Raw genomic sequence first — 13,108 nt, forward strand, 5'->3', positions numbered from 1 at the left:
TCAAAAATAAACACTAAAAAAAAATAAATCTCAACAAATTTCAAAGCATAAGTATCATATGGACATCCTTCTCCAAAAATAATGAATAGTTAGAAATTAATAACAAAAGTAAACAATAGGAAAACAAGAAAAAAAACCTGATATTGGAAATTGAGAAATGTGCTTTTAAATAACTTATAATAAAAAGGAAATTATAATGGAAAGTATTACGTATTAAAAACTGAACAATAGTAGAAACACTAAATTATTTTTAAAATGTTTATTTTTGAGAGAGATAGCGCAAGCGAGGAAGGGGCAGAGAGGGACAGAAGATCTGAAACAGGCTTCTGTGCTGACAGCAGAGAGCCTGACTTGGGGCTTGAACCCACAAACCACCAGATCATGACCTGAGCCAAAGTTGATGCTCAACCAACGGAGCCACCGGGGTGTCCCTAGAAACATTAAATTTAAAAACGTGTAGAGGAACACTTCAAAGTACACTTCAAGTAACACTTTAAAATTTATAAAATTAAATGTTGACATTATAAAAGGGTGAAAAATAATTTGTGAATGACACACATTAGGACGTTAGTAAAACAAGAACAGACTAAACTTTTAAAAGGTAGAAGGAAGTAAGAACAGAAATTGAGTAAAACGGTAATCATAAATACATAAAATTAACAGCCAAAAATGGATTCTCCAAAATGACTAGTAATTGACAAAATTCTTACAAGATTAAGCAAGAAAAGAAGTAAAAAGAACAAGAAAACAATTTAGGAATAAAAATTTCTGCTGATGTTATAGAATCTTAAAAGGTAACAAAAGGATCTTATGAACCAATTCATGTAAATATATTTGAAAACTCAGATGAAGTGGACAAACTTCTAAAGGGGGGAGGTTACTTAACTCACTCAAGTAGAAACAGAATGCCAAAATTGTCCTATAACCATTAAAGAAATCCAAATCGTAACTATAACTCTTTATTCAAATAAAACCCCAGGTCCAGATAGTTTTACTTAGAAAGTGGACCAAACATCCAAGGGACAAATACTGCCAATCTCACATATACTATTACAGAATATAAATAAAGAAGTCACAGATAGCAATTCTTTTTATGAAATTGGTATAATCTTAATACCAAAACTTGAGCAAACATAGGATCCAGTCTGATTTTACTTACGAACATAGGTGCAAAAAGAAAATAATTATCAGACAAAATCCAACAAACAAAATAGAACACAATCAAGTTGGGTTTATACCCAGAAACACGTGCTCGATTTACCATTAGGGAATCAATGTTCACACTTCACTGCGCTAATAGATCTGCTATGCCAACTAGAGAGATTTAGGTGCAACTAAACATTCAGACTCCTAAGAGAACCACAGGCCTTTCTCCCTGGGGTTCAGCAGGATCCCCAAAAAGCTATAGCACAAGGATCAGAGCTTAACAGGACAGGGTCAGACTTTCTACTTTAGGAGCCTGTGCAGCATTCTGGAGCAGTTCACACAACCAGATCACATGAGCTCTTTTCTTTGGCCTTCCTAGATAATGTCTCAGATGCCAGGAGACTTGACTCACGTAAGGCGGGTGCAGACACTCCAACTTAAAGTTCATATCTCCTCAGAAACCAGTATCTCTTGTATGAACTCCATAGGCATAGCTTCCAGACACCTCAGAGGACATGCCTCCTTTTAAGAGTTACATGCTCAGGAAGACCTAAAGCTGCAGGTCCCCTATCAGGTATTTGTAGTTCAATTATAGTTCCTCATAATCCAATGCAATTTACCAACCAGGGTTCATTTATACCACAAATAAATTTGTCTAGCAACATAGTTGACATGCTGTAATATCAGATTACTAAGTAAATTAAGCTGGAGTTAAACACAGGTCAATTTTTTTTTTTTCTAATGTTTATTTACTTTTGAGAGAGAGACAGACAGAGTGAGAGGGGAAGAGGGGCAGAGAGAGAAGGAGACACAGAATCCGAAGCAGACTCCAGGCTCTGAGCTGTCAGCATAGTGCCTGATGCGGGGTTTGAACTCACCAACTGTGAGATCATGACCTGAGCCACCGCTTAACCGACTGAGCCGCCCAGTTACCCCAAACACAGGTCAACTCTTAACGGGGAGGGAAGGTTTCTTAGCCTTACTTGCAATATATTAAAGGAGAAAAATCATTTGACTTAACAATGCAGAAAAGCATTTGATATAATTCAATATTTATTCAAGACAAAATAAACATTGAGGAAACTAAAAACAGAAGAGCTTCCTTATGCTGATGAGAAAACCTCCAGCAAATGGTGACATATTGAAAGCATTTTAATATCAGTGATAAGACAAAAATGCCTGAAGTCAACATTTCTACTGGTGAGCCTAGCCAATGTAGTTAGGAAAGAAAAATAAATGATATTGGACAGGAAGAAGTAAGACTTTTATAAAAAAATATGATATAATTCAAATAGAAAACCCCAAAACCCTGCGGGTGATTAGAATTGATAGTTTCACAAGTCTGTTCCTTAGATGTGTATATAACCCCTAACCCAAGGACAAAACATTGAATTTTTAAAAATCTTTTATAATTAAGCATCTTGAATTAAATATGTGAGGGTCATTATTCATACACAAACAGCCTCTTTTTAACATAGGATGTACAAGTGTGAGAGCGTGCATGGATGTATAGAATTGGGTATTCAGACAGAGTAGCTCTGGGACATACATAGAGATTTGTTCTGAAGAATTTTAAAGTTGTTATTTAATGTTCTAATGTTTAAGTCATGGGGATGAAAGGTACAGCATAGGGAATATAATCAATGGTACTGTAACAGTGTCGTATGGGGATAGATGGTAACCACACTTGTGGTGAGCATAGCATAATGTATAAACTTGTCGAATCACTCTATTGTACACCAGAAAACTAATGTAACATTGTGCGTCAACTGTTCTTCAATTTAAAAAAATTTAAAAACTGGACTTCTTTGTTTTTGTAATTTATTTCTTCCTCTAAAAAACAAAGTCAACAATTAGGCTTAAAAAGGCTAAAATTTGATTATAATTTTGAAATGTTATATTTTGCTTCAGGGATATTCTGATACTAAGATTAGGTTACATTAAAAAAAAATTAATGCTTATTTATTTTTGAGAGAAAGACAGAAGGCAAGTGCGGGCACAGAGAGGGAGACACAGAATCTGAAGCAGGCTCCAGGCTCTGAGCTGCCAACTGTCAGCACAGAACCCGACGTGGGACTTGAACCCATGAACCGCCAGATTATGACCTAAGCAAGCCAAAGTCAGATGTCTAATTGACTGAGCCACCCAGGTGCCCCAAGATTAGGTTACATTTAAACAGTGAGATGAAGTTTTTGAGAACAGAAATATATTAAGAAAATTTACAAACTTAAAGATTTCATAAAGCTGATCAATTTATAAGAAATTAGTATTAACAGTGACATAATGCAGTTAAGAGCTTCCTGGACAAAGCAGACAAAGACTTGTATTCTCCTTCACAGTGTATCAGTGGGAGAACTTTCTGTTTCCTTATCTGTAAAATGAAAAAGTTGAATTGGATCCTGAGATCCCTTACAGATTTTAAATTCTTTCTAGATCCTTGAATAACCAAATTGATCAGGGTATAAAATTGCACAGAAATAAAATCATTCAGTTTCTCCATTCTAAACCCTTGGTCCCTCCATGCCTTGGCTTACGTTTTGGGTGGACTGACTCCTGATTTTTTTTTTTTTTAAAGTATTTCAACGTTTATTCATTTTTGGGACAGAGAGAGACAGAACATGAACGGGGGAGGGGCAGAGAGAGAGGGAGACACACAGAATCAGAAACAGGCTCCAGGCTCTGAGCCATCAGCCCAGAGCCTGACGCGGGGCTCGAACTCACGGACCGCAAGATCGTGACCTGGCTGAAGTCGGACGCTTAACCGACTGCGCCACCCAGGCACCCCTCCTGATTTTTTATATATACTTACTACCTCACAGTCCTTCTTTTCCCTCCTAATTCTTCCTCATCTCATTGGTCTGTTTCTGTCCTTGGTCATAAATTAAGTCTTTAATAAACTATTCATTTACAAAAGCAAGGCCTTTTAAGACATCTTAAATTCCACTCTGTGACCAAGATGAACTTACAATGAGAAATAAATCAAAAAAGTAAAGCTTTGGGATATATCTTACACAAACAATAAATTGAGCTCAGGATCTCAGGTCAGTCATGAATCAGTCTTAGGCAAATTACTTAAAATGGCGATTTTCTCACCTATAAAATGAGAAGATTGAAGTAGGTGATCTAAGTCTTCTTCCAACCCAATTTGCTGAAATAAGTTCTAGAACACACAACTGTTAGGTAAGTGTCTAGGATATTACACAAGCAGATAAAGCTAAATTTTCATTCAACAAATTTGTGCCATTCACCAACAAAGTACTTAAGCTGAGGATATAGAGAATACGAGAGCTGCTTCTGTCTAGTTTTATAACTTAGAAAAAGGAAATCCTCTGTATTAAAATGACCATTATAGAAAATACAGTGACTGTTTGCTATTTCCACTGAAATATTAAGGGGAGGGGATGAGTTTAAAATATTTAAAATTTAGAATATTAAAATAACCTCACAAAATTAATTAAATTTCTGAGATGAGCTACTGAGGCAGCTCCTTAAAATTCTTTTCACATAGCACTTGATAATTTTAATATCTTTCAACAAGAATAATTTGCCTAAAATGGAAGGATGGATTAAATATCTTTTCTAATGAAGAGACAGACAGATACACCCTAGAATGCAGGATGAAGAAAACAGAGCTTACCTGTCATTTATGTGGCTGAAAGTTTTTTTGTTTATTTTGAGAAAGAGTATGTGTGTGCATGATCAGGGGAGGCGCAGAGGGAGAGAGAGAGAATCCCAAGCAGGCTCCCTGCTATCAGCAAAGAGCCCGATGCGGGGCTTGATCTATGAGTCATGAGATCATGACCTGAGCCAAAATCAAGAGCCGGACCCTTCACTAACTGAGCCAGTCAGGCGCCCCACCATTAATATTTTCTTAATGTAATTCTGAATAATTAGGCCCAACTGGTTTACTCCTCATGACCTATAATCTCAGCCTATTTGGATTTTATAAATGTATTTTTGGACGAAAACAAAAATTTCAAGGTTAATGCAATTCTAATAAAAACCACCTTTTTTGGTAGAAATTGATAGACCAATTCCAAAATTTATATGACAGAGGAAGAAAGCTAGAATAGCCAAAATTATTTTGAAAAAATAGTACAAAATAATTTACCTTGGCATTTATTACTATATTTCACCCCACTGTGTTGTGTTAATGACGGGCTACTAACTTGCATAAGCACTGTTTTCTTTGGACTAATAATGATTTAGGCCTACTGTTATTTTTTTCTTTTAGTAAGTTGTAGGCTTATGTATTTTTTTCAGGTTAATGAAGCATAATTTGTATTCATTAAAATTCACCCTTTTTAAGTGTACCTTTTGATTATGCAATCAGGCTTCTCCCACTAGATCTTAATAATCAATGGTCTGATTTGGGTTTCCATAGCTTTTTTTCTAGAATGTCATGTAAATGGAATCATACTGTATGTAGCCTTTTCATCATAGCATAATACTTCTAAGACTCATCTATGGGGGGGCTTGGGTGGCTTTGTCGGTTAAGCGCCTGACTTTGGCTCAGGCCATGATCTCAGTTCTTGAGTTCGAGCCCCATGTCAGGCTCTGTGCTAACAGCTCAGAGCCTGGAGCCTGCTTTGGATTCTGTGTCTCCCTCTCTCTCTTCTCCTCCCCGACTCGCACTCTGTGTGTGTCTCTTTCTCAAAAATAAACAACCATTTAAAAAAAAAAAAAGACATGTTATTGCATAGATCGGTAGTTTGTCCCTGTATTAACTTGGCTAGGCTAATTTATGTTTCCCAGAATTTTCTTTCTTACATACCCTTAGGGTAAACCACAAGGCACACTGTTTGTTTTTGTTTTAAGTTTATTTGGCGGGGGGGAAGGGGGAGGTAGAGAGAAGGGGGGTGGAGAGAGGGAGAGGGAGAGGGAGAGAGACAGAGAGAGAGAATTCCAAGCAGGCTCTGTGCTGTCAGCACAGAGCCCAACACAGGGCTCAATTTCACAAACTGTGAAATAATGACCTGAGCCAAAATCAAGAGTCAGAGGCTTAACCAACTGAGTCATCCAGGTGCCCCACAAGACACATTTTAAAGTGAAATTTGAAGGGCAGAAGTGAAGAGGCAGTGATCTCATTTCTTATGCAGGCACTTTTGTAGCTTGAACATGGGGTAACTTACCTGCTGGCTCAACTTTTGGGGTGGGACAACAGTCGGACCTACATTGTTTCACCTTTCCTTGGATCCTCCTTCAGCTTCTTGGACTCCTGGGCCAGGTGTGTGTTTAGCAACCTGGCAAAAGGCAACTTTTCACACAGGATACACACATCGTCAAAGTTGGAGACAGTAAGAAGTAACACAGGTCTCAGTGTCAACTGCCTACCATGTGAACTTTAACTCTAGCATTAGATGCAAACAATAGACTCACAGAGACTGCTTAACCAACTCCAACGTGTAACAGCAAATCCCTGTAAACAAATCACTATACAAACATGTATACATGTATGCCTGCAAATATCCTAGTAGTTCTGCTTCTCTGACTGAACTCTGATACAATTCTTTTGTATAACCGAGTAAATAAATACCTACCATACGGATGTACACCTTGTTTATCCATTCACCAGCTGTTGGACATTTGGCTGTTTTCAGTGATCTAGTTTGGGATCATGAATAAAGTTGCTATAAATGTTCACAGACACAGGTCTTTGTGTGAACATATTATTTCAAAACATGGTATTTATAAATACAAGAAATAGCTAAAAGAGTTCAATATGTTTGCCACTGGAGGTGGAAAGGGGCACAGAGGGGTCTGATGTTGATGTTTTACATTTTAGATCTTTCTAACCATGATTTAAAAAAAAAAAAAATACACTGAATTGTACACTTTCAAAGAGTGAATTTTATGCCATGTGAATTATATTTCAACACAAAAGTATAAAAGTATATGATAATACAATAAACAGATCCCACCAACTTATAATCTAATGTCAAGTTTTATTTACCTTTTTTCTTACAATATGCTGTCATCCAAAATATACCTTATAAGTAATTCATGCATACAGTAGGCACTCTATAAATATTTTGATTTAATAATTAGGTATTTTTTAGAATGACTAAAAATCCTGATGTAAAATCCCAACTGGGAAGTGCATAATCCCATTGTAGACAAAATATATAACTTTACAATAAACATTTTTATAAGAATTTGTCCCAAAGAGGGAACACTTACAACTTGTAAATTAAAAAATAAAAAGTAAAAAGCAAGATGAAGCATAATACTAATATATTTAGACAATGACCCCCCGGACCAGTGGGGCTTACAGACCTAGGGTTACCTGCACCCTGTGGCCTTAACACCATCTGAAATTCAGTTAAGAAGATAATTATATACCTAATAACCTCTTAACTGGAAATGCTGCAAGAAAATACAAGCAATAGCCTGTGAAACTTTTTTAACTACATCCCTCACATGAACGCAGGAAAAAAATTTTTACTACATATCTTATTCTCCAATTTAAAAAAAATCAAGGCTTTTTATCTTAAGCAGTAAGAGTGATCCACAAATAAGCAAGAAGTCACTTTTATAGAAGCTATGTTAAATTCTGTGGAAAATACTTTGGGAGATTAGTTCAAGAACCTTAGTCCAAATATAAATAAATCCTCGCATTAAAGGGTCTTCCAATTTACAAAAACAAAACACGCTGTGACCACATATGATAAAGTATCTTCTAAATCCTTACTTTGGGTTAGCTTTATAACTATGAACAGTCACTCCAAACTGAAAAATGAAAAAGACTGTAGCACTATTATGATAAAGAAAAATTAAAAGCCACCAAATGCCTAACCTTAGTGAAATACCTGTGCAAACCTATAAACATACTCAAATACTCTATTTCTATAAAATGAAAAGTCTACTGACTATATCTTTCAAAAACTATATAATTCCATAAAAATTTAAATATATAGACTATACCAATACATGGAAATGTATATATAAAATACTATTAAGTGAAAAAAACCAAAAAATATAAAGTGAATACAACCATGTAAAAGTAAATATATTACAATAACAAAAACTGTGAAGTGACTTAAAATTTATAGAGACATAAACAGATTCAAATATCCATTAGAGGTTTTTCTTTGTTACTTAAGATTATAACAAAATAAAAAAAATAGACTATTATTTTAGATTAAACTATACTCCTAAACAATAAATACTGAACTAATGTGAACTCCTAAAACAGAGATTTTAAAAACCATGACTTAACTATATTTCAAGTGTATCCTATGGATGGAGACCAGCCCACATTTGCTGATCTTCACTTTACAAAACCTTCTGGCAATGTGCACAATTATAACTGCCCTTCTTAAACATAAAAAGAAAAAAATTTAAAGCACTGTTCAAGTAAGAAAACCAAGCAGCATGCTAACAAAATCTATCTACTTAATCTGTTTTGCACCTGCAAAAAAGCTACTAATAGAGGGTTTTAAAAAACTAATCCTATATACATATTTTACATAATATATTTATGCTATAAATATTTTAAAGAATGGCTTTTACATAATTCTTCATTTTAATTCAATATATATCTTACTGATTTAATTGCAAATTATGCAAATCCAATCTTTCAGATTTATTACTGAAAATTATTCTCTACATGGTTTAGAAAATGGTTAATTTCTTGGGTAAAACATAGCATATTTAGAAGTCCGAAAGCCAAGTAAATCCCTTATTTCATTTCGGAATTTTGAAAGATCTTGGCGTAGTTCATTTAGATTTTCCACGGTTGCCTGATCTGTACTTTGCATCTTCTGTCTCATGGATGTCAAGTAACGATGCACTAGGCAGCACATCACTTTTTGGTAGTTTTCATCTCTCTTTTGTTTCAAATTTCTCCATTCCTTCAAAACAAACAATTATATGATACAATTTTATAAACAATATTTAAATGAGGTGAATTTTTAAGATTTTTCACAGATACAAACACATGTTTTATTGGGCTATATTTTTGGGGCTATATGTTACAAAATAATATTCATCACTTGTTTAAAACAGATACAGCCTGCCTATTTGTTTTATTCATTCACCTATATGCTTCTCTGGATTTAAAAATATTCTTAGGAATCCTCAATTTATAGGAAGGATTAGCAAACTACAACCCACAGGACAAGTACGTCCTGTTTCCTATTTTTTAATGGCCTGTGAGCGAAGAGTGGTTTTTTACAGATGAATATTTATAATTAATTTGATGATAGGGAATACTGATTTTGAGACCCAATTAAACAAAATGTTATTCCCCCCCCAAAATGGAATTCCATTCTTTTCATTAGATCTGTATTACAAAAAATTATTAAATTATTACTCAATTAATGTTACATTTTAAATTTCACCAATAAAAATTTTGTGGAAATTTGTGCTCTTTCTTGTTATATTACTCATTATAGTCATAAAGTATTTTTGATTTTGTCTCAGTCTGCTAAGTCCAAAAGATTTACTAATAGGCCCTTTAAAGAAAAGTTTGCCAACCTCTGGTTTATAGCAACATGAACTGAATTATTCATGTAATGAATAACTTTCAACTAAAACTAGAAAAATGAGATGGCTCCAGTAGTCAATCTTTATCTATGCTGACAGAATTGGCATTCTAAATATTTTCCGTGTTTTAAAACTTGAGACAAGATTTCATAAAAAAAAAAAAAAAATCATAGCTCTATCTCTCACATATTGAATCCTTACTTTATGTTAGATACTATGCCATGCATTAGGGATATATGAGTAAAAAAAAAAATCAGACAGTCCCAGGCCTTAAGGAGCCTGCATATTTACACTCTAGGAAACATCAGTGATTAGGAACTGTTAAAATTTCCAAGTTGCAATTTTAATATCTTACCTTTAAACTGTTTTGCCGTTTAACCTTGCCTTTTGATGTATGAGAGCAAATCCACTTACTGAGGCTACTAATCATATAGCAAATAGTCTTTGGTGAAGGAATGATATTGAAAGGTGGGGGTAATGTACATTTGTCATCAAAGTAGCTAAGCCACAACTTTGCTCGAGCAAACTTCCATTCCTTGTCTTCATGATTCTGTAAGAGCCAAATGAAAAAGCAACACAGAATGTGAACACACACACACACACACACGGGGGAGGGAAGGGCAAAGGAGAGAGAGATGGGGAGGGGGGGGAGATATCATTTTACATGGTCCAAATGTTTGATGTCCAAATGTTAACACAGCTTGTAGGTAAAAATTTGGTTCAAGAGTTGTAGTTAATATACATTACTTACATTTAAAAAATCTATATTTGGTGCTCGCTTCGGCAGCACATATACTAAAAAATCTATATTTAGAGGCGCCTGAGTGGCTCAGTTGGTTAAGCATCCAACTTCAGCTCAGGTCATGATCTCGAGATTCAGGAGTTCGAGCCCTGTGTCAGGCTCTGTGCTGACAACTCAGAGCTTGGAGCCTGTTTCAGATTCTGTGTCTCCCTCTCTCTCTGACCTTCTCTCACTTGTGCGCGCTCTCTCTCTCAAAAATAAATAAAAACGTTAAAAAGTTTTTTTTATCTGTATTTAATTTTAAAATAATACTAATTCTTAATTCTTATAATCTTTGGCTGCCTTATCTACTAGATACATTTGGTATGATCTGAAAGAATATTAAGTTTTTACAAGAATGAATACTTACTGCTATCAACTGAAAGCTTTTATGAAGCATTGCCACCAGCAGCTTGGTAAGCACGATCACAACCACGACATTGTATGTCCCAACAATAACAGCTCCAACAAAGGACTGCAATTCTTCTCCATAACTAAATCTTGTGACAAAGATTGCCACATGTGCTAAGGAGAAAATATACCAGAACAAAGCAAAGCAAGTGCCAATAAACCTGTAAAGACAATTACATTTCTGTTTAAAAGAAAATTAAAGCACTTAATTAGCAAAAATGAAGAACTCATTCATATTAACATTCCATAAGTAAAACATTGATAATCCAAGAATACATTTTAAAATGAATGAGATTGAACCCAACAGTTTACATATGTCTTAAACAAAGAAATACACTTAAAAGGATAAATTATTTTGTTTAACCTCCTACTGCTTTTGTATTATCAACATAGCAGCCTCTAAGACCCTGTTTGTGCCTAATTAGATGTTGCCACTCCTCTGCTTAAAAACTTCAAATGGCTCTCAATCTCAATAGCCCAAAGTCCTTACAAAGATCACAGATCAACAACATTCTACATGATCCTCATTACCTTTTGGACCCCATCTCTTACAACTTGCCCTCATTCACTACATTCCATCCACAGTGGCCTCCTGGTTTTTCCTTGAACAGCCAGCCACACTCCCATCCCAGGGCATTTGCCTTTGCCATTCCTTGGATTGGTGAATGCTCTTCCTCCAACTATCTTCTTCATGGCTTGATCCTTCATCAACTTAGTATCTTTACCTGAATGTCATCTCTTGCGAGGCCTTCCCTAGTCTATTTAAAATTGCAACCTCTCACACATAGGGAGAAGCCTGGCCAAGCTTTGTCTCTTTGGTCCTTTTTATTGTGTAATATATATTTTATTTCTCTTTTTATTGACTATATCACCTCACTGTAATATAAACTCTATGAGGCAGTTTTGCTCACTGGTACTTCATTCACTCAGTACTTTGAACAATGTCTGTTATATAGAAGGTGTTAAATAAATACTTATTATTCATTTAATCTTAAATAAGATGACATCCAAGTATCTAAAGAATAGTTGGTACATAACAAACACAACAAATACCTAATTCCACACCCCTTCTCCATTATGCTACTTAAAAATGAGGGGAGGTATTTTGTCTGCCTCACAACTGGTTGTTTAAGTTCTTATGATACAGTAAATTAGAGAAAAAAATTGTTTATGAAGCTCTAATGATTCTCAATTCTATTGACCTCCTACTGAAGTGTTGAAAATATGAGAGATGATTTTGCCTGTAACAATAATGGACAGTTGCTGACATTTAATATGTGAAAAGTATGGGGTGCCTGGGTGGCTCAGTTGGTTAAGCATCCAACTTCGGTTCAAGGTCATGATCTCACAATTCAGGATTTCGAGCCCTGAGTTGGGCTCTGTGTTGACAGCTCATTGCCTGGAGCCTGCTGCAGATGCTGTGTTTCGCTCACTCTTTGCCCCTCCCCTGCTCATGCTCTGTCTCTCAAAAATAAATAAATGTTAAAAAAATTTTTAATAAAAAAATATGTGAAGAGCAGAGACATCTTGCAATACGCAGGACTGACAGAAAACTGTCCTGCCCCAAATCCTAACAGTGTACAAAATGCCGAGAACTCCTCTGTTAAGACAAGCAGCAGGGGAAACAATGTAATATCGTGGGCCTGTTAATTGCTTAAGATTCTATTTATGTAAAGAAAACTACAACATGATTAATGAAAAAGTATTTATTAAAAAGGAATGTCTTAAAGAAAATTTGAAGTTCTATTTCTATAGGTACTAATTCATATATAATACAATAGAGAGAAATATATTTACTAAAAATTTAAAAAGACACTCACGAATGGAAGGTATCATTACTTTGCTGTTCACAGAAGATGCCCACACAGTCCTTCTGTTCTTTTGGGGTATAGCCTTTATCATACAGTTGTGTCAGTCCAATTGTGAAAGAAAACAAAACAAGAAGGAACATCCCAAGAAATTTTCCAAAATCTTGTAACATCTGTCCCATTGAAATCTGTGGAATATATTATATAGGTGTTCATTAAAATTATCAGGAAAACAAAATATTAAGTATTAAATGACCAGGCAATAAAAGTAAAACAAACATATGATTCCTTTTATTCCATCTGGTTAAGATTGTTCCATACTTTTAAAACATCAAAAGTCTCACTGACAAACAAAAAGCCATTCTAGGGGCGCCTGTGTGGCTCAGTTGGTTAGGCTACCGACTCTTGATCTCAGCTCAGGTCTTGTTGTCAGGGGTGTGAGTTCAAGCCCACGCTGGGCTTTGTACTAGGTGTG

General features: G+C 35.2%; 1 protein-coding gene across 8 annotated transcripts in view; it reads right to left on the reverse strand.

The window, feature by feature from the left end:
• Positions 1-7,071: 7,071 nt before the first annotated feature.
• TRPC1 (transient receptor potential cation channel subfamily C member 1) overlaps positions 7,072-13,108 on the reverse strand; it is a 66,646-nt gene continuing 60,609 nt past the window's right edge. For 7 of the 8 annotated variants that reach the window (XM_006936359.5, XM_023260499.2, XM_045037490.1 and 4 more), the window contains 4 exons: positions 12,646-12,821; positions 10,785-10,986; positions 9,989-10,183; positions 7,072-8,999 (listed from right to left, as the gene is read on the reverse strand). In XM_006936359.5, the coding sequence (XP_006936421.2) occupies positions 8,772-8,999; positions 9,989-10,183; positions 10,785-10,986; positions 12,646-12,821 (801 nt within the window). In that variant the 3' untranslated portion in view covers positions 7,072-8,771. Of the gene's footprint in view, positions 9,000-9,988; positions 10,194-10,784; positions 10,987-12,645; positions 12,822-13,108 lie in introns of those variants that run through there. The other variant, XM_023260502.2, reaches the window with a different exon arrangement.

Source organism: Felis catus, chromosome C2 (genome assembly GCF_018350175.1).
Source record: "Felis catus isolate Fca126 chromosome C2, F.catus_Fca126_mat1.0, whole genome shotgun sequence".
NCBI lineage: Eukaryota > Metazoa > Chordata > Mammalia > Carnivora > Felidae > Felis > Felis catus.